At 41.9% G+C, this 25,102-nt stretch overlaps 1 protein-coding gene across 3 annotated transcripts in view; it reads left to right on the top strand.

Annotated features, from left to right (window-relative positions):
• Positions 1 to 25,102, top strand: part of IRAK1 (interleukin 1 receptor associated kinase 1) — a 135,431-nt gene that overhangs the window by 82,848 nt on the left and 27,481 nt on the right. For all 3 annotated transcript variants that reach the window (XM_089669166.1, XM_089669167.1, XM_089669165.1), the window contains 6 exons: positions 3,518 to 3,682; positions 6,227 to 6,351; positions 12,211 to 12,390; positions 14,994 to 15,058; positions 19,939 to 20,053; positions 23,482 to 23,802. In XM_089669166.1, the coding sequence (XP_089525292.1) occupies positions 3,518 to 3,682; positions 6,227 to 6,351; positions 12,211 to 12,390; positions 14,994 to 15,058; positions 19,939 to 20,053; positions 23,482 to 23,802 (971 nt within the window). The remainder of the gene's footprint in view (positions 1 to 3,517; positions 3,683 to 6,226; positions 6,352 to 12,210; positions 12,391 to 14,993; positions 15,059 to 19,938; positions 20,054 to 23,481; positions 23,803 to 25,102) is intronic.

Consider the following 25,102-nt stretch of genomic DNA (forward strand, 5'->3'; position numbering starts at 1 on the left):
AAGCACTGATCACTGTATTGGTGTCATTGGGGATGTCAGTAACACCAAGTCAGTTCCCTCCAGTGTCAGAATACCCATCGCAGTCCACTATAAGTCACTGATCGCTGCCATTATTAGTAAAAAAAAAAAAACAAATTCCGGTATCTGTACTGCCATTTGTAAACGCTATAACTTTCACGTAAACCAATTAATTTACGCGTATTGAGATTTTTTTTTTTTTAGCAAAAACATGGAGCAGAATACATTTTGGCCTAAATTTATGATGAAATGTTTTTTTTTTTTTTTAACTGGACATGTTTTTAATAGCAAAAAGTAAAAAAAAATTTTTTTTTCTCAAAATTGTCAGCCTATTTTTTTTTTATAGTGCAAAAAATAATAAACGCACAGGCGATCAAACACCACCAAAAGAAATCGTATGTACTCTCCAGCGCCTCAGGATATGCACAGCCAAAAGGGAAGCCAAGGGTATCAGGACAGCGAAAACCAAAGGAAATTCTTCAGGGGTGCAGCCCTCCTCAGACGGGGAAATCAGCCACTGGATAGAGAGAAAACAGGTGGCGCACACACCTAGTGCATTATCCAAGGTTTATTGTAAAGAGTAAAAAATAATAAAAACATGCTCACAAACGAAGCATGTATCTAAAAAGCATAGAAAAATGCCGATGGCCACAATGGCAGGCAAGGTGTCCTCACCGTCAGTGCGGTCAAATGGCTGACACGTTTCGGGGACAAATCCCTTTCCTCAGAGCTAATGACTAGCCTCTGATGCAGATGTGTAATGGATGAAAAGTGGGAGCCTTTTAATAATGCACTAGGTGTGGGCGCCACCTGTTTTCTCTTTAACCACCAAATGAAAGCTCAATTCGTGGGGGAAAAAAAAATATGGAAATTTGATTTGGGTGCAGCGCTGCATGACCGTGCAAGTGTCAGTGAAATTAACGCAGCGCCGTAATGGAAAAAATGGCCTGGTCAGGAAGGGGTGTAAATCCTCAGGAGGGCAAGTGGTTAAAGGCTTTAATATATAAAAAAGTAAGTATTGCACTCACAAAGTTCATCTCATGAGTACAGCACAAAACGCACGAAAACATCAAGATGTGACAGAACGATGGAACATCCACAGGCTAACACGTTTCAAGGACTTATCTTCTTCCTCAGAGCCTACCTAGGAGGTGGAGGTGTTATATGGCCTCCTCTCTATCTGATTTAACCCTAGAATGCCACATTGTCGTCCTGCATTTGTATACATTGCATGTGTTTGCAGCATGGTCCATTTGAACTCCTTTGAAGGGGAGAGAACTGCAGATGAATAGGTACAGCTTATGTTGGAGGATTTAATTCATCACTGTGCCGTCATCTGAGGCCAGTCAATTCGGTAGGCCTATCACTTTTTATCACTTTAAGGCACTACTGCTTCTGGCTTCTATCCTCACTAGATTTGGACTGAGATTTGGTGTTGTATCTACTGTGCAGCGCTGTACATGAGGACCTGCAGATATGCATCTTTCTACTTCATTCATTTTGAGTCTGTGCTCTCTGAAACTGTTTCTGCTTAATCATTTCTCCATCAGTCATGAAGTCAGTAATGAGGAAAAAATGAGATGCAGATAGACCACAAGAACTAGTCCTTTGTCCACTGCTTGCCTTTTGTTTTAGCACAGCTTCCAAAATGTAGGTCCTCTTTAGCTTTGTACCGTTTAGAAGTCTGTTGTATTAAACTGTTCTCTCGCTGTGACACGTATAGAGATGGTTGTCTTTTTGTAGGTAAAAGACCCTTTTATAGAAAGGTGATTTGTATCTTGGTGCTGTTTTGCCTACCCTAGCAGGGATAAGGCAGACTTGAAAGGCTCAATTTGCCAGCTAGACCATTCAACCTTTTGGCATCCTGTGAAATTATGGATATGGAAGTCCCAATTAAGAATATACAGCAATGCACAAAGACTTTGGCTGCTGCTTGGCAGAGAGAGCTGGCACCTTTATTGAATAAGTATGTGTCACTGTCAGGGTTCAGTTTTCAGAGACCAGTCGCTATAGCAGTAAAAGGGGATACCACCGATCAGCAGGATGAGTGCACAAGCAAGACACCCTGGCGGAAGACGTGGGCTCATCTGAAGTGTGGGGTCTAAGCACTAACTGGTATTCACCAGAGCTTCTGATGGCACAGATGGGTTTTGCTGCATGTTAGTACCAGGTCACGGCCCTCAGGATTGCCCCACCAGCTGAGCTAGCCGGGGTCCAGTAGCAGATGTAGCGAGATAAGGATCAAGCAGAAGCATAGTTGGTAACAGGGGCGGACTGACCATTCGGGTACTCGGGCACTGCCCGAGGGCCCGGGGTCAGTGGGGGGCCCCATGAGATGCCCCTGGTACCTTTTTATAGGCTTTTTTGGGTGTGGTTTGAGTGTGGGCACCATTGATCCCCTATAGCCCGGGGGCCCTATGAGTTGTCAGTCCGCCCCTGGTCGGTAAACAAGCCAAAAGTCAGTAAAAAGTGGTTGCAGGTTGGGATCAAGCAGAGGTGTAGTCGAGGAACAAACCAAAGGGTGGTAACAAGTGGTAGTGAAGATGAGGACAATTGCAGGTACACAAAAGAGCAAGATATCGTCTGCAGAGGGCACAATAATCAAGCAAACAGCAAGTGCAGTGACTTGGCTTATATCAGGAAGTTCATGGGATAAGAGTTCAAGGTTCACCAGAAACATGAGACAAGGCAAGATGGTCCAAGAGATCAGACTGGGAGCTGTCCAGCATCTCAGATGGCGTGAGAAGAGCTCCAGCTAGACACCACAGAGGTCGCAAGTTCAGACCTGGACCCCTATGGTTTGTAGGTCCCCCATGTGGTCCAGCTATCATCATTTATTGAACATCGTTGTAACAACCCCTTGTTCTTCTCTGTCTTATTTGTAATCTAGTTTGTCCTCTCCAGCCGTGCTGTCCTAGAGGGTGTTGGGTAAAAGGGTAGTTATTTTCACCTGTTATCTCTCATTCATTCCTAGATTGTAAGCTCGAAAGAGCAGGGCCCTCCATCCCCTCATGTTTTGCATTGTATTTGTATTGTTCTGTCACATGTTCTGTCCCCCTTTGTAATGTACAGCGCTGAGCGAACTATTGGCGCTTTATAAATACTGTATAATAATAATAATTCCTGGAATCGTCCAGGACAGCAGCAGCTCCCAGCCATGTGTTTTCTCTTCTGGCATTCAGACCAAATGTCCAGGAGTCCTTTCTAGTCTTTTAAAACATTGCAATAGCTTGTGTTTCACTATAGGTAGGAATAGCAATGTCTCTACCTCTGGTGTCCTGGAAGATTCCTGAAAAGAGGCTTTACCAGGTAAGATAAAAGTAAGTGCGTGCGTGTAATCTGGCGAGTGATAAATGATTGTCGGGGTCCATGTTATCATTTCTGTTTGGGTGTGTATATTAAACCATTGAAAATATTGAACTATGATTGTAATTTTCTTCTATAAGGTCTTCAGTGCAAAATAGTTGCACACAGTTAACAATGTAATATCTCTCTGCAGGGAGGTCGGAATACCAGTCCCGTTTGCCACCCGCTCAGAAGACCTCTCCACCTGAAACACCTTCTCCTCCACCCCCCCAATGTCGGCTTCATACAGAGGAGAATCGGCTGCAGAAGAGGCATCAGTCCCCAAGCCTTTCTTATGCTGAAACTGTGCATTCCTCTGGTAGTATACTTTATAGTTTTTATATTGTACAAGTGTGACATGGAAACACCATTCATTGACTGGGTGTGGATATAAGTTGTTGGAAAATGTTTGGGGATTTCTGCACAAATTGCTTCTCGATTGGAATTTGTTTTTTTATCTCAATCATAATAAATGAAAACTGTGCTATTTAGAAACCATCTTACAGCATTTTATAATTCCATAACTATCCAAAGCAAACAGTTTAAACAATCAAATTGATGAGAAAGGTAGACTAGGTTCGAAGATAATGTTTACTTGAGAAACAGGTAAGTGGAGTCAAGTGTTTTTGTTTATTGAAATGTGGATTTCCCCATCTTGTTATTTTAATGCACAAATCAAGTCACAGGAATAGATCTGCAATCTGACTTTGGACGGGCAGCCTTTATTTTCAGTCTCACCTCCACTTTCCTGTTCAGCAATTTTGCAGGGAATCGAAGTATGACTGCACAGTATAATATGCACCAGAGTAATACACAGTCCCCGAGGTAACTGATTAGACAAACTCCTTCCCTTTCCCTGCAATTCATTTCTGTGCAATGACTTTTGTGATGAGAGTTGTGGCTTTTTTCTTAGCTTTCCCTTGTATGGCCATGGTGAGATGGATAATTAATTTACAAAAAAATGGCAGGAAAAAAGTTTAGAGGTATTAAACCCAAAGCCAAACCTGTATTATATTGCAGTTGGCCATTTCTTAGATGTGAAGGCTGCATTAGTTTTCTTTTTTAGGCTCCTATTTTCATCTGGTGATCTAGCCAGTAAGACTGTTGTTTTTCAAAAGATCAAGCTCTCCAACAGAATCAGTTACAGACATGAGAGAAAACATTTAACACTAGCAAGGGTGCTTACAATTATCAACTTTTATTTATGTAAAACCTTTATCTCTAAAGGAAAAAAATGTTTACTGTAACCGCTTAGAAAGTGTTAGCTGGAGTTTGGCTTCAATTTGTTAGTGTATTTATATCTTCTAGTATATGTAACACGTCCCTCTCTCCAAGCTAACAATGTTTCTGTCTGCTGTGCCTCCCGTGTTCCTTCATCCAGAGTGGATGCACTCTAATACAGGAAGTGTGTTTACTGGCCAGATCACCAGGTGAAAACAGAGGGGGGAAAAGCCTGAGAAAATAAAACAAATGCAGCCAACACATCTAATGATCAGTAAGCTGCAATGGCAGCACAGTGGCTAAATGGTTAGCACTTCCGCCTGGCAGTACTAGGGTCGTTGGTTCGAATCCCAACCACGGCACCACCTACCTGGAGTTTGCATGTTCTCCCTGTGCCTGCGTGGGTTTCCTCCGGGTATTCCGGTTTCCTTCCACACTCCAAAGACATGCCGGTAGGTTAATTAGATCCTGTCTAAATTAGCCCAAGTATGTGTATGTGAGTTTCGGGACCTTAGATTGTACACCGCTTAAAGGTTAGGGACTGATGTGAATGTACAATATATATAAAGTGCTGCGTAAATTGATGGCGCTATATACGTACCTGAAATAAATAAATATAATACATTTTTGTTATGGGTTTTTATACAGTTTTAACTTTTTCCAGAACATACCCCAGTGTACATTTGCAGATAGCAAAACTCTAAATGCTGGACAAATTCAACCATTAATTGAGTATATTGTGTGGCATAATATTAGGTTGTCCCTTATTTTTGCAATTGAAAGGAAGCTGGGTCATTCAACACATTTCGGAACCACAGAAAGGAATCTTAAAAAGGGGTTGCCTTTAATCCTTAGCCATGTAACCCCAACAATAAACTCCTATCCCAGACTTCATTACCCCATGGTGATTGGATTTTGGGAATATATTAGGGTTTCCCAAATTTTCACACCTGATGTCCTGTTCTTGTACAATCATCTGACATGACATCATTGTAACTGGTTTAAGGTGACTTACCCATGTAGTTTTGGGCCTATATTCAAACCATTTTCCTGGTGATTTCGAAGTGTTTTAAATGCGTATTGCAAGTGTTTTAACAGCATTTTTGCACATGTGCCAAGCTTCAGATGTTTGTTTTCTGAGCTGGGCAATGGGAGGAGAGCAGCTGCATAGGAGGAGAGGAGTATTTCAGGTGTAAAAACATGTATCACCTGTTTGCAGGCACTCCCATTAAAGTGAATGGGGTCCAAAATGCCTTGAAATAAAAAACCTCATGTGCATGTATTTTTTTGAGCATAGGGTGTAGAGTGCAGGGTGACTGAGCGTACAAGTGTGAAAAGGGGCAATTGGAAAGAATTTGTATGTTGGACAGTTGAAGAGAAACGAGCAGAAAAACTGCCAAATGTGAATTGGTGCTTAGTACTGGGGTAAGCTTCTGACGCTTGATAGAGTTGATGAAGCTACTTGGATGAGCGGCAAAATGTCTTCAGCTTTACAGAAAAAGTCCAGGTGACTAGCTAACTTTCAGACATTCAGATAAATTTTTTTTTTTTGTTCCGTGTAAAGCTTTTAGAAATTTTGTACAGGAAATACAAGTGTGCATATATATTTGTTTGTTTTTTTTTTTTTGTTTTTTTTATCTAGGACCTCCACTACCTTTTCCTGGACCCCCTCCACCACACCTGATAAGTAGCAGTGTGTGTCCGTCTCGCACCCCAGGGTCAGACAGTAGCAGCAGCACTAGCAGTAATACCCATTCCTCTATACAAGTAAGTCTGCGGCATCTAATTGTGTAATCAGGCTTTATGCAGGAATGAGAGATTTTTATTTTCTTTATTGCTCATTGAGATACACAGGATTAGTAGGAAATTATAGACAGTTGGGTTCTACTGCTGCCTCCAGGCGGTCAGGACACTGGCAAAACAAAAAAAGATGAAGCTAGCCCACTGTATAACCCTGCCTCCAAACATCCGCTCTCAGTTTTGTGTCCTAGGGGGTTGAACGCTTTTTCCTCAGCTCTGCGGAAGAACACCCTATGTGTGTTTTTTTCTTTTTCCTTCTCTTAAATCAACATTCCTGTTACTCCATGAATGATTTTGCTTTTTAGGGCTGCACCGAAATGTCTCAGCCGAAAACACCCCTTTCGGCCATCATGAAAAAAAGCACCGATACAGGTGCCGAAAAAAGCCCGCCCCTCGCTGCTGCCACTGGCCGCCGCTCAGTAGTTCTCAGCCTTACCTGAGAAGCCATCGATCCCGGTGCTGGGCTTACAGATTAGTGAAGGAAAGATGGCCTACACTCATCTCTATGCCCTTGGAGGACTGGAGCGATGTCACTTCCAGTTCTGCCCATTTTTTTTTTTTTTTTTTAAAAGCACTAGATCAATGCTTATTTTTTATTTAATGCTTTACATGGCAGAGGAGAGAGATGGAGTCCTATTGACCCCATATATCTCCATAAAGAGAACCTGTCACTAATTATTTCTATCACAAGGGATGCATGCATTCCTTGTGATAAGAATAAAAGTGATTACAATTTATTTAAAGGGGCAGTGCAAAAAAAAAAAAAAACAACCATTAAATAAATTTTAAAAAAAAGTTTAAAGTACCCCCATCCCCCCGTGCTCGCACCTAGTAGTGAACGCATACTTAGGCCACGCCCACATATGTAAATGGTGTTTAAACCACTCATGAGGTATCGCCACAAACGTCAGAGCGAGAGCAATAATTCTCACACTAGACCTCCTCTGTAACCTTACACTGCTAACCTGTAGAAATTTTTAAAGCATCACCCATGGAGATTTTTAAGTACCGCAATTTCACGGCATTCCACGAGTGTGCGCAATTTTAAAGCGTGGCATGTTGGGTATCTATTTACTCGCCCAAAATTTCCTCTTTCATATTTTACAAAAAAATTGGGGTATGTATTGTGGTTTTGTGAACCTTATTTTTTTTATCAAAGTGTATTTTTTTCCAAAAAATATATATTCATTTTTAAAAACTGCACATCTTGGTGCATTTTGAATTTTCGGTTTCGGCACCAGAATTTTCATTTCAATGCACCACTATTGCTTTTCAATTAAGATCTCTGAAAGGCTATTTAAGCTGGTCTGTATATAACCGCTATCTGCATCAACTAATCCTCTGCGCTGCCTTGAAGACTGTACGTAGACCCCACTGAATGAAAAATTGCAGTGCCTGCCTGTAATGTAATGCTGGGGCACTGGGCTCTGCTTGTGGCACTCCCACACATCTAAAGTACTGGTTTACTAGCCGTAGAGCACTTTACAGGTCCCGGGACGTGGCACAGCCTTTGGTGAGAAGAAGTCCCTGAAGACTTGTTTTTGAATATATGAGGCTAGGGTTCCCGGTATGTCTGTGACAGGCATTGAACCAATCAATCTGCCCATATTACCAGAGACTGCCCTGGTTTACACTGACTGCAGCTTTGAAATTGCGCTACTTCACTTTAAATAGCGTGATTTGAAAGCCGCTGGTCAGTGTGATTTCAGTTGCAGCTTGCCTGACATCTGTGTGACATTATGCACAGATGTCTATGCAAGTCACACATGAAATTGGCAAAAATAGTGCAGGAACCTCTTTTTAAAATTGGTGCTGCACCACAAAGTCGTAGTCGCACTGATTTGAATCATTCCATAGGCACAAATAGGGTGTGACTTGTCATGTGATTTGGAACTGTCCAATTGAATGACAGGTCGCACCAGTGTGTGTCAAATTTGTCAAACAGAAGCTGAATTGGATAATTGGATAATGGTTAATGACAAACTGACTACTATACTCCCTAACACCCCCAAAAATATGAAAAAATGTGGGATCCATGGATACAATGTTCCTCGGTGGACTACTGAGACCTGGGAGATGTGATCCCTACTTCCTTTTTCAATTCTAACCCTTCCTATCTTTATCCCTATACTTCCTCCTCCCTATTTCTTCATCCTACCATTTCTCCTTCTTTAATGCTACTTGGTTGCTTTCCTAGTCACACTCATTGGGGCCAGTAAATCTTACTGGTTACTTTTATTCAGTTTATGTTGCCTGAGATCCTGACAGGCCAGTAAAAACTAACAAGTGTGGTCGGTAGATGGAATGCTGATGCACTAAATTTCCAGTAATGGTGCAGGATCTCTGGTCTTGGCTTCTGTGGGCACTCGTTCCCTGCAATGCTATAGGCACCATTGCAGGGTACGGTGTATGCTTAATGACTTTTTACTATTGTTTCCTTTTTTTAGATGCAAAACTAATAAACGGATTGAAATATAAACTTAGAAAAAAAACCCGTAGGGGAAATAAGTTCAGTAGGATCATACTTCTAAATCTAATTAGGAGCGCTAAGTCTTTTCAGATATCAGATACCCATGATACAAATCATGATTCAAAAAGTGAAAAACAATCAAGAAAATAAATATGTAAAAAAAAAAATTAACAATACTTAATACCCACAATACAAGTGTCACAACCTTTACAAAATGCAGCAAAACAGTCAAAAAGTGCTTAGTGCAAAACTAAAAAGTGACTATGCAATAAATAATATAACTGAATATTACATTCCATAAATTTAATTTAAAAGTCCATGCCAGTGTCCTCCAACAAAGCGAAAAGATTGCTGACTCTTTATATCTACTTCAATGCATTTTTATCCACCAAGTGAGCACACAGACTGCTTACCAGAGCTAAAAGCCTCATAAATAGAATGCCATACACATACAAATGTATCCCAACGGCAACTCGCACTCAATGCCACGAGGGTTAATGCTCCCTGTTCCGGTTACCGGATGGAAACTCCTTGCCATTCAGTCATTCATAACAGCCAGGATTAGAGTTCGGATAGATAAAAAGATAAACTACTCTGTAGTGCCTTACGCAAGAAAACTTCCTTTATTTAAAAGATACTGTTTTATTGGGGCCCATGATGTCTTGGAATGTCAGTCTACCTCAGCGCCTGCTTCAATCCTCCCTTTTTTACTTTTGGGTTACCTCTTGTGGAGTATCTCTGCATTCTTGTCCATAATGTTCTTAACGTACTAATGTTTTTGATAATCTGCTGTTTTAGACTTAATGCGACTTGCTACTGGCTATGTGATGTTGATTTTTCTCATATTGTCTGTATGACATTGCATTCTCTTATACTACTTACCAGTACACTGTGTATACCGGTTCGTTGTCTGTCAGTTTTGTGCATAATAATTGCTTAAATAAAGGAATTGCAAAAAAAAAAACATATTGCACCTGCAGTACAGGAGAATAGTCAAACATCACAGCACAACAGCATAAAAATCACATGCTGCTCTGGACCACTCAGAATCATGGCTGTGCGTGATGATGTCACTGCCAAAGGCTCCGCCCCATGATCATATATTTACCAAGGTGACAATGACATCTTCTTCCTTCCAGCAAGTCCCTGGGGAATGCTGAGTATCACAAATCTTGCTATGAAGACAGACTTACACGGTGTTGCATTTTCTTTTTGCCAGACTGGGATTTCGTTGGCAGGATAGTGACATTACCACCTGCACTAAACTCCTAAGAGCGGATTCACACATGCGCGGTGTGGATTGAACTTCAGGTTTCACACCTAATTGATACAGTAGTTGTTCACAGGTACACATCATCTTAGGTTCAGGACAGGATTAGTCAGGATTCTATCTTGTTCACACATACAGTTTGAAACGGTTCCCATAGAAATCAATAGCCTATAATCCGCACCTGAACAGGACCGCACTGCTCAGAAATTGGACAGGACTCTTTTTTTTAAAACCACACAAGTGCACCAGACCTATGTGAACAGGCTTCATAGGAAGCAATGTTTTTTTCACATGTCATGTGGATTGGATGCGGTTCAAACCACATCCAATCCGCATATATGTGAACGGGCACTTTAGTGTTCTGCCTTCAATATTTGCCAGGATGCTGTGGTTTGTGTTCCAGCACATTCCAGGGTTTAGAGGTTCTTAGGCACTGATTAAGGTACAGGTACACTATATTGCCAAAAGTATTGGTCGGGCTGCCTTTCCACGCACATGAACTTTAATGGCATCCCAGTCTTAGTCCATAGGGTTCAATATTGAGTTGGCCCCGCCCTTTGCAGCTATAATTATTATTATTATTATTATTATACAGTATTTATAAAGCGCCAATAGTTCGCTCAGCGCTGTACATTACAAAGGGGGACAGAACAATACCAATACAATGTGATACACGAGGGGTTCGAGGGCCCTGCTCTTTCGAACTTACAATCTAGGAGATATAATGGCTTCAACTGTTCTGGGAAGGCTGTCCACAAGGTTTAGGAGTGTCTATGGGAAGGTTTGACCTTTCTTCCAGAAGCACATTTGTCAGGTCAGGCACTGATGTCGGGGGAGGAGGCCTGGCTCGCAGTCTCCGCTCTAATTCATCCCAAAGGTGTTCTATGGGGTTGAGGTCAGGAGGTTGAGGTCAGACAAGTTCCTCCACCCCAAATTGGCTCCTCCATGTCTTTATGGACCTTGCTTTGTGCACAGTCATGTTGGAACAGGAAGGGGCCATCCCCAAATTCTTCCCACAAAGTTGGGAGCGTGAAATTATCCAAAATGTCTTAGTACGCTGATGCCTTAAGAGTTCACTTCACTGGAACTAGGGGGCCAAGCCCAACCCCTGAAAATTAACCCCACATCATAATCCCCCCTCCACCAAACTTTACACTTGGTACAATGCAGTCAGACAAGTACCATTCTCCTTGCAACCGCCAAACCCAGACACGTCCATCAGACAGAGAAGCGTGATTCATCACTCCAGAGAACACGTCTCCTCTGCTCTACAGTCCAGTGGCGGCGTGCTTTACACCACGGCATCCAACGCTTTGCATTGCACTTGGTGATGGAAGGTTTGGATGCAGCTGCTCAGCCATTCCATGAAGCTCTCTACGCACTGTTGTTGTGCTCATCTGAAGGCCACACCAAGTTTGGAGGTCTTTAGCTATTGACTCTGCAGACAGTTGGCGACTTCTGCGCACTGTGCGCTTCATCATGCGCTGACCCCGCTCTGTCATGTGACGTGGCCTACCACTTGGTGGCTGAGTTGCTGTTGTTCCCAATTGCTCCCACTTTGTTATAATCCCACTAACAGTTGAGCGTGGAATATTTAGTAGCCAGGAAATGTCACGGATGGACTTATTGCACAGGTGACAACCTATCACAGGACCACGCTTGGAGTCACTGAGCTCCTGAGAGCGACCCATTCTTTCACAAATGTTTGTAGAAGCAGTTTACATGCCTTGGTGATGATTTTATACATCTGTGGGCATGGAGGTGATTGGAACACCTGAAGTTAATGATTTGGAGGGCTGCCCCAATATGTTTGACAATACAGTGTATGTGCAAGTTGCAAACAGTAGCTACAGTTCACTTGAACTGTCCTTTCATTACCTATTTTCAATAGAAAAGGCTACTTGTTACTTTAACCAGGAACTATGGCAGATAGGTTTAACTGCTGGATTTTATGAATTAAAGGTAAATATACCAAGTATTGGGAAGTATAAGATGCCTAGCACCAATCCCATGCACGTGTGTTATGTGTGTGTACGTATGTAATTTTTTTTAAATACAAAGAACAGTCATGTTGTCTCTTCTCCAGGAATCTTTCCCATACATTAACATAGTAGAACCACCTAGGAATTTGCAGTGGAATTTTCAAGAGGTGCTGGACAGTACAAAGAACTTCTCCCAGTCTCTGCAGATCGGAGAGGGTGGTTTTGGCTGTGTGTATAAAGCAACCATTCGGAACACTGAATATGCAGTCAAGCGGCTGAAGCAGGTATGCTGTACCTTCGGCCGTACAATAGCTACTTTGTGTGTGTGTGTGTTTTTTTGGGGTTTTTTTGTGCTTTTTTTAAGACATTGAGGTTCACTTAATTAAAATTCAATGCTTTTTGAAAAGTTACCATTGTTATGTCGTCCCTACCTCCTCCGGGGGAGTTTTTTAACCCTGAAATGCCAGAGCATTGCTGACACATTTGTTTGAGCATCTGAAAAAGGGCCTTTCATGACTTTTTGCTCAGGAATAGATACCTAACGTTTTTTTCAGTACTACCCCATTCTATCTAAAATTTAAAAAAAAACCTTTTGACTCTAAATATACTCTGTGCGCTCTTTAGGTCAGGTCCACTTTAATATGTGTTTTTTAGTGTGTGTTTTTTTCTCCCATAGATTGGTGTGTTTTAAAGTGTATTTGTCATGAGAGAAAACCATAAACTGCCATTGGTGGCTTCTCCTTCCCTGTGCATTTATTATTTTTTTGATAATAGAGCCTCTAAAGCATTGCACCAGAGATCAGTAGATCGATGGTGCCATGCAGGTCTCCCTCTGACCCGTCAGTGTATCTGCTTGCTTGTACATCCTGTACCGGCAAGCAGATACTTATTGACAGGAAGGCTCAATGAACTACCACATCACTCTACAGCGCCTTGGAAATTCACTGACAACTACATGCCAACAGCCGCATAGAGTGTCGGAACTTGTAGTATTCTCATTCACGGAACACTGAGAATGAGTGATGCGGCCGGGCAGGTGGTGCCCCGCATTTTCTTAAATATTGTGACAGCTAGGAGGGAGGAGAAGATACCCTGCCAACTGTCACAATGGGGATCAGGGTGGGGATGGGGGGTGCGGGGGCCAGTCCATTCATAAAATGTGACATTGGGTCATTCATTAAGGGCCAGTTCACACTACATGAGTTTCAGGTGCTTTTTTTTTTCTGCATCCAAAACGCACAGAAAGTAGGTGATATGGTTGTCAGTGTCATAGCTCACATCAGTGCTTGCAGTTCCAGTGCGTTCTGGTTGCAGAAAAAAAAAGCAGAACGGGCTGTATTTTTTTTCTGCACAGAACTGTACTGGAATGCACCAAAAACACACTGGAACACACAGGTCCCTATTTAAATTGAAGAAAAAGAGAGGGGAAAAAATTAACTGGAATGCATGAAAACGCACTGGAACACATAAAAAACGTGCATACAGAAACGTATCCGGACTGTGTTTCTTTAGTGTGAACCGGCTCTAAATGTTTTTTACAGCTTATCCATTCGAGTCAAACTACATAATGTCCCTAAAATTATTCTACCTCTGGTGTGTGTGTAAATATACATATTGTCATGTGAAAGCTGTTTAAGTACACACGTTCCCTACTGCATGTATATATATGTAAGGGTGTATTTTTTTGTTTACACTTCCTGTTTGGTAGTAAAGAACCAGTGACAGGTACTCTTTATGGCGGCCACCTCTGATGCTTCCTCATTCCTGTGCAAATCAAATGCAATTTCTGTGCTGTGCAATTTGAGCCATACATTTTGTATGGCTCGAATTGCACCGCATCCGTACCAAAAAAGTGCAGGAACACCCATGTGATCCGATTCTGCCCATTGCACCGTGTTTTGCGAACTGATTTCGGGGTGTCGTTAACTGTAAAGTAGACACCCGCAGTGATTCGTGTGAACGGGGTGTGGTGATGATGTGGTGCAGAAATTGCACAGAAACCGGTGCTAATTTCGCACCACATCAGTGTGAACCCAGGCTAAAGGAGAAGTATGGCCAAAGCTCTTTTGTTCCTACTTCTGTGGATCACAGGAGTGCACTTCGTTCTGCACTCCTGTAACCCATTTTCAGCTGACAGCGGGCTAAAGCTCACTCTTCTGGTCAAGGCTCTGGAGAGATCCTGACTTTAATGTCGGGATCCACGCAGATGCCTGGACTGGCATCTAGCTCAGCCTCTCTAGCGAGCCTCTTAGAGCCTGAGCCAGGTGCTCTCATCCCCTCCACAACCCAGCGCTCCAGTGAGTGATGGAGAGGCAAAGCAGAGAGCTGGTGACTGACAGTCACCGCTCTCTATGCTCCTCGAAGACTGAAAACTGAGTGATCAGTGGTCTTTGATCACTCAGCTCTTGGTCTTAGAAGCTGCGGGGGACAGATGTAGCTTCCACTTTGGTGAGTATAAATAGTTTCTTTTTTTTTCTTTTTAAAATTCTCTTTGAATCTGCAGCTCAGCTGACCGTTGCCACTGGGATACTGAGCTGATGAACGTGGAAGTGCTCAGAACTGTGGGCTTCTGAATTCAGATTTCACATCAGGAGATCATTGAATGGGAATTTACCAGTCTGCTGTTGCTATCCATTCTGAATCCCCCTACATTGGTCCTGAGTTCTCAGGGAAGCCCAGGGACCGCAAAGGAAGAGGGGAGGGGCTGGCTTTACTGCTTTACCACCATGTTGTAGTGATTTGGTGGCTTTGCAACCACCCAGATCACTTCTGCTAAATAACAGCCAACAGATACAGTATTTTTTAAAACAAGATCGTGGCTACTATTGCTATTCTAATCTGTATTTGTGTGATGAAAAAAAACAATGATTGTCTTATCTACTTTTAGGATTCTGAATTAGAATGGAGCACAGTGAAGAAGAGTTTCCTTACAGAGATAGAGAAACTAACATGGTAAAAATGTTCTGAAGAATACATGATTTTTTTCTTATGTAATGCTTCATTTGAACAAAAAGTAAATAATGTGATTCTAAAAGCTTATTTTTTTTAAGAAAAAAAATAACAAACATGTCTATGCTTACCTGCTGTGTGCAGTGGTTTTGTACACAGCAGCCCGGATCCTCCTCTTCTCGAGTCCTCTGCTGGCGCTCCTGGCCCCTCCCTCCTGCCGGGTGTTCCTACAGCAAGCAGCTTGCTATGGGGGCACCCGCTACTCAGTGTGTCCATTCATACATGGAGCCATGGCTTGCCCCCACCTTCTCTCTCTTCTAATTGGCTCACTGGCTGTGATTGACAGCAGTTGGAGACCATGGCTCCCACTTCTGGCTCAGCCAATGAGTAGAGGGAATCCCGGGATATACAAGACTGCAGTGCACATTGCTGGATTGAGAGGGGGATTAGGTGTGTATTGGGGGAGGGGGGGGGGATGCTACACAGAGAAGGTTTTTTAGTTTCATGCATAGAATGTATGAAGGTTAAAAAAAACCTTCAGCCTTAACGACCACTTTAAATAGCTGGCCTCTAGTCAGTCCCACGGGGGTTAACTGTAGGGTATTGGCACACAATGTCAACAATAATTCAGCTTTAGAGAAGGTGCCCCTATGTCTGTACAGTTTTTCACTTTTAATGCTTCATTAACTTTTATGAGCCAATCTTGGTGGGTTGGCAGGATGTCAGAGTTTCAGAACTGGACCATTAGCTCCTTGGGCTATACACAAAAATCTAAAAGTAGCAGGTATTTGTCTCTTGTCTACAGGCAAGGGAGCTGAGCATCCCAAAATACATTCTAGTGGGTCTAAAGGGATTATAGTCTGGATCACGCCTCAACCTATCGATAATGATGTAACTTGGAGCATTGCTGCTACATAGTTTTAATTTAGTAGTCCAGTAGATAAAGGTTCGTACAAGTGTTTTTAACGCAGTCATTTGTATGTTTGAAACAACAACATTCTTACTCCACTGAAATTCGCTACACCCATTTAGTTTTAGTTTGGGGTTTACAACCTGGTAATGCAGTTTAGTTAGTCAAAGTCTGTCTCAGGTAAAGACTGATACTATTATGGCATTGAAAGGATTATTGTAATATATTAACTTTGTGGCTATAATTTCAATAGTCTGCCTAGTGGCAAATCAACCAGCACTGCAGTCTTTGCTACTGTTGCCCAGGGATAAACAAGTCATATGACAGGATTCCCCTGATGGTATAATCGGGAGCCTACTGGGGGCTCTGTCTGTTCCACACTAGAGCATGCACTCGAGTCTGTACAACCTTCCGCTATGATGACATATGGGGCAGGCAAGTACATTTGATATGACAAGTGCTGCTGCCCCATAACTGGCTGTTTATCCAGAGGTGGTAGATTTGCCTTTCCTGGTTGGTTAGTATAAATGTATTTCACAGCACAATGTTGCTAACACAGACCAGACTGTAGAAACAGTCCTTTTTATTGACTCCCAAGAGTATGTTTCTTCAATTCAGATGGATTAAATCTCGGCTGGTTCAGCAGGGACAGGATAAAATTTGATCCATCTGTGGGCAGGCTTCTTGTATGAAAATAAATGGTGCAGCGCTAACTAAAAAACAAATATAAATAAATTTGTTTCTATATATTAATAAAGTGCTAATGGGTCCAAAAAAACAAAATATGCATATAGCAATAAAGTGACTAATAAAAAACTGTGATAACACAAAAGTGGACAATGCTGGTGTACGAGTCACCTTAGTGACATAAAACTAGTGATAAACACACCAAATATAGAATAAAGTAAACTAGTGTTGAGTGTCCTTAATAATTCTAAAAAAAAAACTTTTAAAGCAAACACTAATAAGTCCATAAAATAGCAAGTGTTGATAAAACGTGATAAAAAACATGCAGTGTGTTAAACGTGAAAAACTTCGTGCAAGTGCTGGCACACTTTGAATCCACTCCAGCTGCAGTGCCTCCTCACCTCCTTCCTGTGACCCCAAGGGGCCCAACAAGCATTCAGGATCACTCTGGATCCTTTACATCACCGGCTAATGACTCTCCAGAAAGCCAAGGATCATAAACGGTCTCCTGTTCAGCCTCCAGGAGACCGTTTAGGATCCTTGGCTTTCTGGAGAGTCATCAGTCACTAGTGTTTATCACTAGTTTTATGCCACTAAGGTGACTCGTACACCAGCATTGTCCACTTTTGTGTAATCACAGTTTTTTATCAGTCACTTTATTGCTATTATTATTATTATATAGTATTTATAAAGCACCAATAGTTCGCTCAGCGCTGTACATTACAGAGGGGGACAGAACATGTGACAGAACAATACCAATACAATGCAAAACATGAGGGGATTGAGGGCCCTGCTCTTTCCAGCTTACAATCTAGGACTTTATTGCTATATGCATATTTTATTTTTTTGGACCCATTAGCACTTTATTAATATATAGATACAAATTTATTTATATTTGTTTTTTAGTTAGCGCTGCACCATTTATTTTCATTTTTTGATTGATATCATCATTGGTTGTTGGCCGCTATTGATTAGGGTATTTCCATATCAGCGCAGGAGGAATTTTAGTTTTTCTTTTAGGCTTCTTGTATGGATGTCAATCCATTGATCAACTTCAGTACAACCTGCCTGTTAGATTTTTTTTACATCCTATTACTCCCGGTGGCTATAGCCACTAGCTGTAATCATTGTGTTTTGCCATCAGGGAAGGCTCGCCACCAGCAGAACACAATAACTCCGTGGAAGGGATTCCCCCATTAAGGCTACGTTCACACTAGCGTTGAGTGCAGGCGGCAGAGAGGCGTTTGGGAATCGTTTTTACCGCTTCCCAAACGCCTCTGACAATTCTGCACATTGCAGCACATGGTGCTGTTCTAACGGGAGCGTTAGTGTCGCGGCAAAACGGACGCCTCTGGTCGAGTCAGGAGGCGTTGAAACCTCCTATTCTAGTCTATGGTGCGGCTCCGGCCGGGCGTTTGCGGAGTGGTAACACCATTCAAGCTTCATTTGTGGGGCGTTTTCAATGCTCGGCAAACACCTAGCAAATGCCGGTAAACCGCGCATGCGGCGTTTGTCGAGCGCTAAAAAACGCTCCGCAAACGCCGGACCAACGCTTGCCAAATGCTATAGGGGCGTTTGGCAAGCATTAGTAAAACAGTCAAGTGTGAACGATCCCTAACACTGACGCTACTGATGGGGAAATCAAGCAGTTTTGTTTTCTCCAACCATGGTTGCAAGGAAAAAAAAAACACTTCATCTATGTCCTGCCCTAATGACTCCTGCAGCAAGCTGAAGCACCATGGAAAGGAGCAGCCACAATGGTGCCACATACACAGTTTTTGCAGTTTCAGAATTAACAGAGTTCAGAATCATACCTGCTACCAGTGCTGGCAGAAAGTTGCCAAGATCTGTGCATCGCACAACAGCACACAGCGCGTTCTGTTTGGGCCTGGTATGAACCGGTCCTCAGTCAGTCAGTACTAGTTAACAACCCCTCGCCTCAACTATTATCTGCTGATTTAATGTTTTTCCATTAATATTTATAAAAATGAATAAAAGCCTCTATTACATTTGAAAATAACATATGGCCATTATTAATGGGTCAAATTATAGAATAAAATTGACTTTACCTAACCCTCATCGAAGTAGAAAAAAAGGATCTCTTTATTTGGGTACATAGTTTGTCTATGGCCTGTCTATTGTCTATAGATAATTAAAATTATTTTTGCAAGGCTTGTTTGTACTGAAAAAGGATTACTAATATACTCACAGGCCACTTTATTAGGTACACCTGATAAATAAAATGCAGCTCTGCATTTTATTTATCAGTTTTTTGTGAAGGTTCAGAGGTCAGCTGCTTTTACTCTTTATCACCTAGCGCTCGTATACCTATTGATATTTTATTAGGTATACCTGTTCAATTGCTTGGTAACATGCATTTAGGCATCTAGATGTGGTGAAGACAACTTTATTGAAGTTCAAACCGAACATGAGAATGGGAAAGAAAGGGGATTTTAGTGACTTTGAACGTGGTATGGCTGTTGGTGCCAGACGGGATGGTCTGAGTATTTCAAATCCTGCTGATCTATTAGACTCACAACCATCTCTAGGGTTTACAGAGAATGGTCCGAGAAAGCGAAAATATCGAGTGAGCTGCAATTTTGTGGATGAAAATGCCTTGTTGATGTCAGAGGAGAATGGACAGACTGGTTGCTGCGACATTCAGATAGCAGGGTCAACATGAAAGCATGGATCCATCCTGCCTTGTATCAACGGTCCAGGCTGGTGGTGGTGGTGTAATGGTGTGGGGGATAATTTCTTGGCACTAGCAAGGTGTACTTATAAAGTGGCCGGTGAGTGTACATCACTTTATTTTATTGATTTATCTTAGGTCATCACAAAGTTATTTCTGAATAAGCAGGCACAGAGCAGAAGTGTAAGAATTGCTTTGGCCATTGTGGGTTATACAGGCGCAAAAGCTGAAGTGATGAATCATTTTTCAGTCTTTTTCCCAAACTGTTCCTAACCAGATAAACTGAAAAGGAAAAAAAAAAAATTCCAGAAAGATCTAATGTAAAGTTTTGTGACTGACTCAGATAATGGTACTTTTCAGAGCGACTAGAGCCTGAAGCGTCTGTGTGGGTGTAGTTCCCTTTTGAGGTTAAATTTGGATACAGCTGTACAGTTTGGTATCTTCCAGGAAAACACGTCGATGGTTATAAATAATTGGTGAATGTAGTGATGTATGCAGTTTTGTGTCACTGATCTATATTTTGCAATTTGTGGCTATGCTGACATGTGATGGTGAAGTAATCAACTTACACTGATTCCTGTGGCTTCCCTGCAGTCTTCGCCACCCAAACATTATTGACCTGGCTGGTTACTGCATGCAAGGAGAGGAGTACTGCCTTATTTATCTCTTTCTACCAAATGGCTCGTTGGAAGATCGACTGCAACTCCAGGTATGACCAGCAGGGCGGGGCTACTTGGTATCTGTATCCATTATTATAGAGAATGCAAGAGCCATTCTACATAAAATATGTGTAAACCCAAAAACAAAAATTTGATATGTTAAATATGGTGTGGCTGCATTTGTGTGGTGGGTTTTTGTTTGCTTTTTACATTTCCCTTCACTTCATATCCCATTGACACTGAACACAGAGACCCTGTAGAACAAATAGATCGTAATTACAATTTCATATGTCTCTTAATATTTGCACAACTGTTAATTTTAGTGTTTTTTTTTCCCTGAAAATATAGATTTGATTAATTTTATTGCACATAAACACAATTTAAGCCACATTTTTTGAACAAAATAAAAGGTGAAGTAATATTGATTAAATAGATACCAAACATGTCGGCCTCAAAACGGTGAAAAATTACCGGACTCCAGCTTATCAATAGATCAGTAAATGAAAAATATAGAATTATTGCTCTCACTCTAATGTTCATTGCCATATATAACAGGCCACAATTGCTGTTTATATACATATGCACGCCCTATGTATGTGCTTGCATTTGTGGGTGTGTACAGTGTGATGGGGGAGCGTTTACATTTTTAAAAAAATGTAATATTTTATTTTTTTCACATTTAACTTTATTACCATCATAAGAGGGCTAACAAACCCCTCTTATGTGATCGTTTTGGGCAGGTGACAGGTACTGTTTATGGAGACATCAGGGGTCTCTGTGTTCTGGTAGCAACTGTAAAATTTTGGATTGTTCCTCTCTTTATCCCTGGTAACAATGGTCGCCACGGCAAATGGAGAGAGTGAATCTTCCAAGGAAGGGCACAGATAACATTAGAAACCTGACAGAGGTCTAAAAAAAACAATAAAACAGAAATTCTCCAGTAAATGATTCCTGAAAAGTCTTACCCCAGCACTTGCAGTTAACAACTTTCAATGCTGCTAGGACCTGCTTTCTCAGTGCTGCTTCTCTGAACTTCTGGTATTCACAGGGAAGTGCTAACAGTCTGGAGAAGGGAGGTGGAGGAGCAGGGGAGTGCCTTGTCATCCTATGCTATGGGGCTGTGTGTTTCTATTGATGCACACAGTATAGAGAGAAAGACAACTTTAGTCTCTGCATGCAAGGGTGGCTCCATAGGAAGCAAACAAAGAAGCCACCTTGAAACAGTTAACCTGGAGCAATGAGCATGACACCAGCTTAATCTGGACAACCACCAAGGAATAAAAGATAAACAAGCTGTATGTGTGTAAGTAAGAGATTAAACAGTTCCCACTCAGTCAATAGCAAAATGATGGCCGAGCTGGACCCTCATCGATCCAAGTGGACGTCATATGAAGGCCTCCTGGATTGCCGCCTTGCACGCGCCCGTGGGGCTGCACTGTGGCGAGATCTGTCACCAATCTGTGTACCAGACCGTTCCCGGTACCATGTGACCAATCACAGCAGGTCACATGACAATTGTAAACAATGGATGGCTTCCTTTCTAGCCATCCATTGTACTGTATATGATTGTGTTGCTAGCTGTGATTGGTCACATGGTACAGACTGGGCTAATCACAGCCCATCTGTCTTATGTGTTTAGCTGTGGCCAATCACAATAAAAAAAACATTGAACTAATTGATTTCATTCAATTTAATGCTTGCCTGTAGCAGTGAAATACAATGCTATAGGCAATCATAATAATCATAATAATGTAAAAAAAAAAAACTGATCACTACCACAGAGTAGTACAATATTACTATGGTAACAGTATAATGCTATGGTCAGTGTTTTAGAAAAAAAATCTTTTAAATAAAATTAAAAAATATATATACCATATTTTTCGCTCCATAAGACACACCTGACCATAAGACACGCCTAGGTTTTAGAGGAGAAAAACTAGAAAAAAAATATTCTGAACCAATGGACTGCAGACAAAGTACAGGAAATGACCAGAGACTGCGGACACAGTACAGGAGATGACTAGAGACTGCGGACACGGTACAGGAGATGAGCAGAGACTGCGGACATGGTACAGGAGATGAGCAGAGACTGCGGACACGGTACAGGAGATGACCAGAGACTGCGGACACGGTACAGGAGATGACCAGAGACTGCGGACACGGTACAGGAGATGACCAGAGACTGCGGACACGGTACAGGAGATGACCAGAGACTGCGGACACGGTACAGGGGATGACCAGAGACTGCGGACACGGTACAGGGGATGACCAGAGACTGCGGACACGGTACAGGGGATGACCAGAGACTGCGGACACGGTACAGGGGATGACCAGAGACTACGGACACAGTACAGATGACCAGAGACTACGGACACAGTACAGAAGATGACCAGAGACTGCGGACATAGTACAGGGGATGACCAAGAGACTACGGACCTTTGGGGAGGGAGTGGGAGCGGGTACCTGAATTTGAAAGGTACCCGCTCCCACTTTTCCGCGGAGTTGTCCTCCCTTTAGTGTGGGCACCCGGCTGTGACAGACGGGTGCCCACTGCGCATGCACGAGAAGCGCTGCGCTTTGTGAATGGCCCGGCGTCTTCTGGGATCTGTCATGTGTCCCAGAAGACGCCAGACTTGTGCATCTTATGGAGCGAAAAATACGGTAGTTTCATACTGTCACTAGTCAGTGTCACTAATCACCACCTCACCAGTTATATGATGATGATGTAGTGCACTGGTGACAATATGTAAAAAAAAATGGTGAAAACATTTTTTTTATTTTCCAAAAAATTATGACAAAAATTCAAACTTCAGAAAACTTGCCCTGTCTCTTATGAAATACTGCAGACTATCTACTTTCCAAATAGCAGTAATTTGGGGGATATTTGTACTGTCTTGGCATTTTTGGGCTTCAAGAAATGAGATAGGCCATCAGTACATCAGGATTGATCAGTTTTCAGATATATACCATAGTTTATGAACTCTATAATGTTCCTACAGACTAAATAATATGCACTAATTTGGGTTATTTTCACCAATGAAATGTAGCAGAATACATTTTGGCCTAAATGTATAAAGAACAATTTATTTATTTGCAAAATTTTATAACAGAAACAAATAAAAACTTTTTTTTTTTTTTTTTTTTAAAAAGGATTTAGATCTTTTTTCATTTAACAAAAAATAATAAACCCAGTGGTGATTAAATACCACTAAAAGAAAGCTCTAGTTGTGTGAACAAAATGATAAAAATGTAGTTTGGGTACATTGTTGCATGACCGCGCAATTGTAATTCAAACTGAGAGCAGTGAAAGTTGAAAATTGGCCTGGGTAAGAAGGGGGTAAAAGTGCCCCGTATTGAAGTGGTTAAATCAACTGCTGAAAGCGCTTCAAATCCGTGAGTTTAATATCATTTTAAGCTATAATCTACATAGCTACATTCTCATTGTCCTTGTGCTTGTTATAACATATGTCTTTCGCAGGGCAGTTTTCCAACCCTCTCGTGGAAGCAGCGTCTGAGTATCATACAAGGTGCAGCTTGCGGGATCCAGTTCTTGCACACCTGCCAACCTAGCATCATCCATGGAGACATCAAGAGTTCCAACATCCTCTTGGACCAGGCCTTAGTGCCCAAAATAGGGGACTTCGGTCTTTCTCGATTCAGTCGGTACACATGTGATGCAGGCAAGAGCCGCACTTTGGCACGAACCAGCACTGTGAGGGGTACGCTGGCGTACCTGCCTGATGAGTATGTGAAAATGGGAAAGCTTACGTTTGAATTGGACACTTACAGCTTTGGAGTGGTGAGTAATGGCCTTTCCTGACATTCAGAGGCACGACTCCTGCCCTTCATATCTCTGCATAGGTCTGTTCATATCTGATCCATGCTGAGTGGCCGGCCTGATGCATTGTGAATGGAGGACGCGGCCATTCTGAATGAATGCAAGCATTCTCTGATTGGATGAGGTGGAGAGGCGGACAGTGACATCATGTGTTCAGAATGCAGCAGGCCAGCCACTCAGCATGGGACCTTATATTATTTAACCCCTTATTGACCAGGGTCAAATCAAACCTTAATGCCCAAGCCAAATTATGCAACTTTGACCTGTGTTAGTAAAATTTTACATTATAACGCATATTTTTCAGGACACATTGGGCTTTCTTTTGGTGGGAAATGATAATAGATAATTCCATTTTTTGTTTTTTTTTTCAATTATCAAAGGAAAACTTACTCAAAATAGTAAAAAAAACACATTTTTTTTTCATTTTAGCGGTGTCATTTTAAGCCATTACGATGGCCCACCACCAAAAAAACCAGCAAAATAATTTCTGCTCCTGACAACTGATGCCACATACAGTAGTGTGTGTGTGTGTGTGTGTGTGTGTGTGTGTGTGTGTGTGTGTGTGTGTGTGTGTGTGTGTGTGTGTGTGTGTGTGTGTGTGTGTGTGTGTGTGTGTGTGTGTGTGTGTGTGTGTGTGTGTGTGTGTGTGTGTGTGTGTGTGTGTGTGTGTGTGTGTGTCGCTCCGACTTTACAGAAGGTTCCTATACTACTTCAAGGCGACTTCTATCCGATTTGTGTCCATAGACTTTAATAGAAGTCGCCTCCAAGTCGGATCCTCATCTAAATTGATGTGATTTGGATCCGACATTACAGGAAGATTACCTTGGGCTGATGTTCTCATTAGCCATAGGCAAAGTGGCATGACAAAAGTCACTTCAAAGTAAAAGTAATACTGGAGTCGTCAGGAAGTCGCCTGGCAAAGTTGCACTGTAAGTCTAACAACTTTCAGGTTGCAGTAGTGTGAACTGAGCCTAACACTCGCACTGACACAAAATATAAAACCTTTTTTTTCTTACCTAAAACACACTGATCCTAACACTGACACTAGCTGATACTTACACTGACACTAACTGACACACTGCCACTAATTGACTCTTGCACTGACACTATCTAATATTTACACTGACACACTCATACTAAATCCCACCAACACGGACACCTACACTGTTACTAACACTAATACCTACATTCAGCTTGAGCAAGCACTGGAGAAGAATATTTATATTTTTATATATACATAAACAGTGGGGATCGAAAGTTT

The sequence above is a fragment of the Staurois parvus genome, unplaced genomic scaffold (assembly GCF_062004578.1).
Source record: "Staurois parvus isolate SC_StPar_1 unplaced genomic scaffold, SC_StPar_1.0 ptg000068l, whole genome shotgun sequence".
NCBI lineage: Eukaryota > Metazoa > Chordata > Amphibia > Anura > Ranidae > Staurois > Staurois parvus.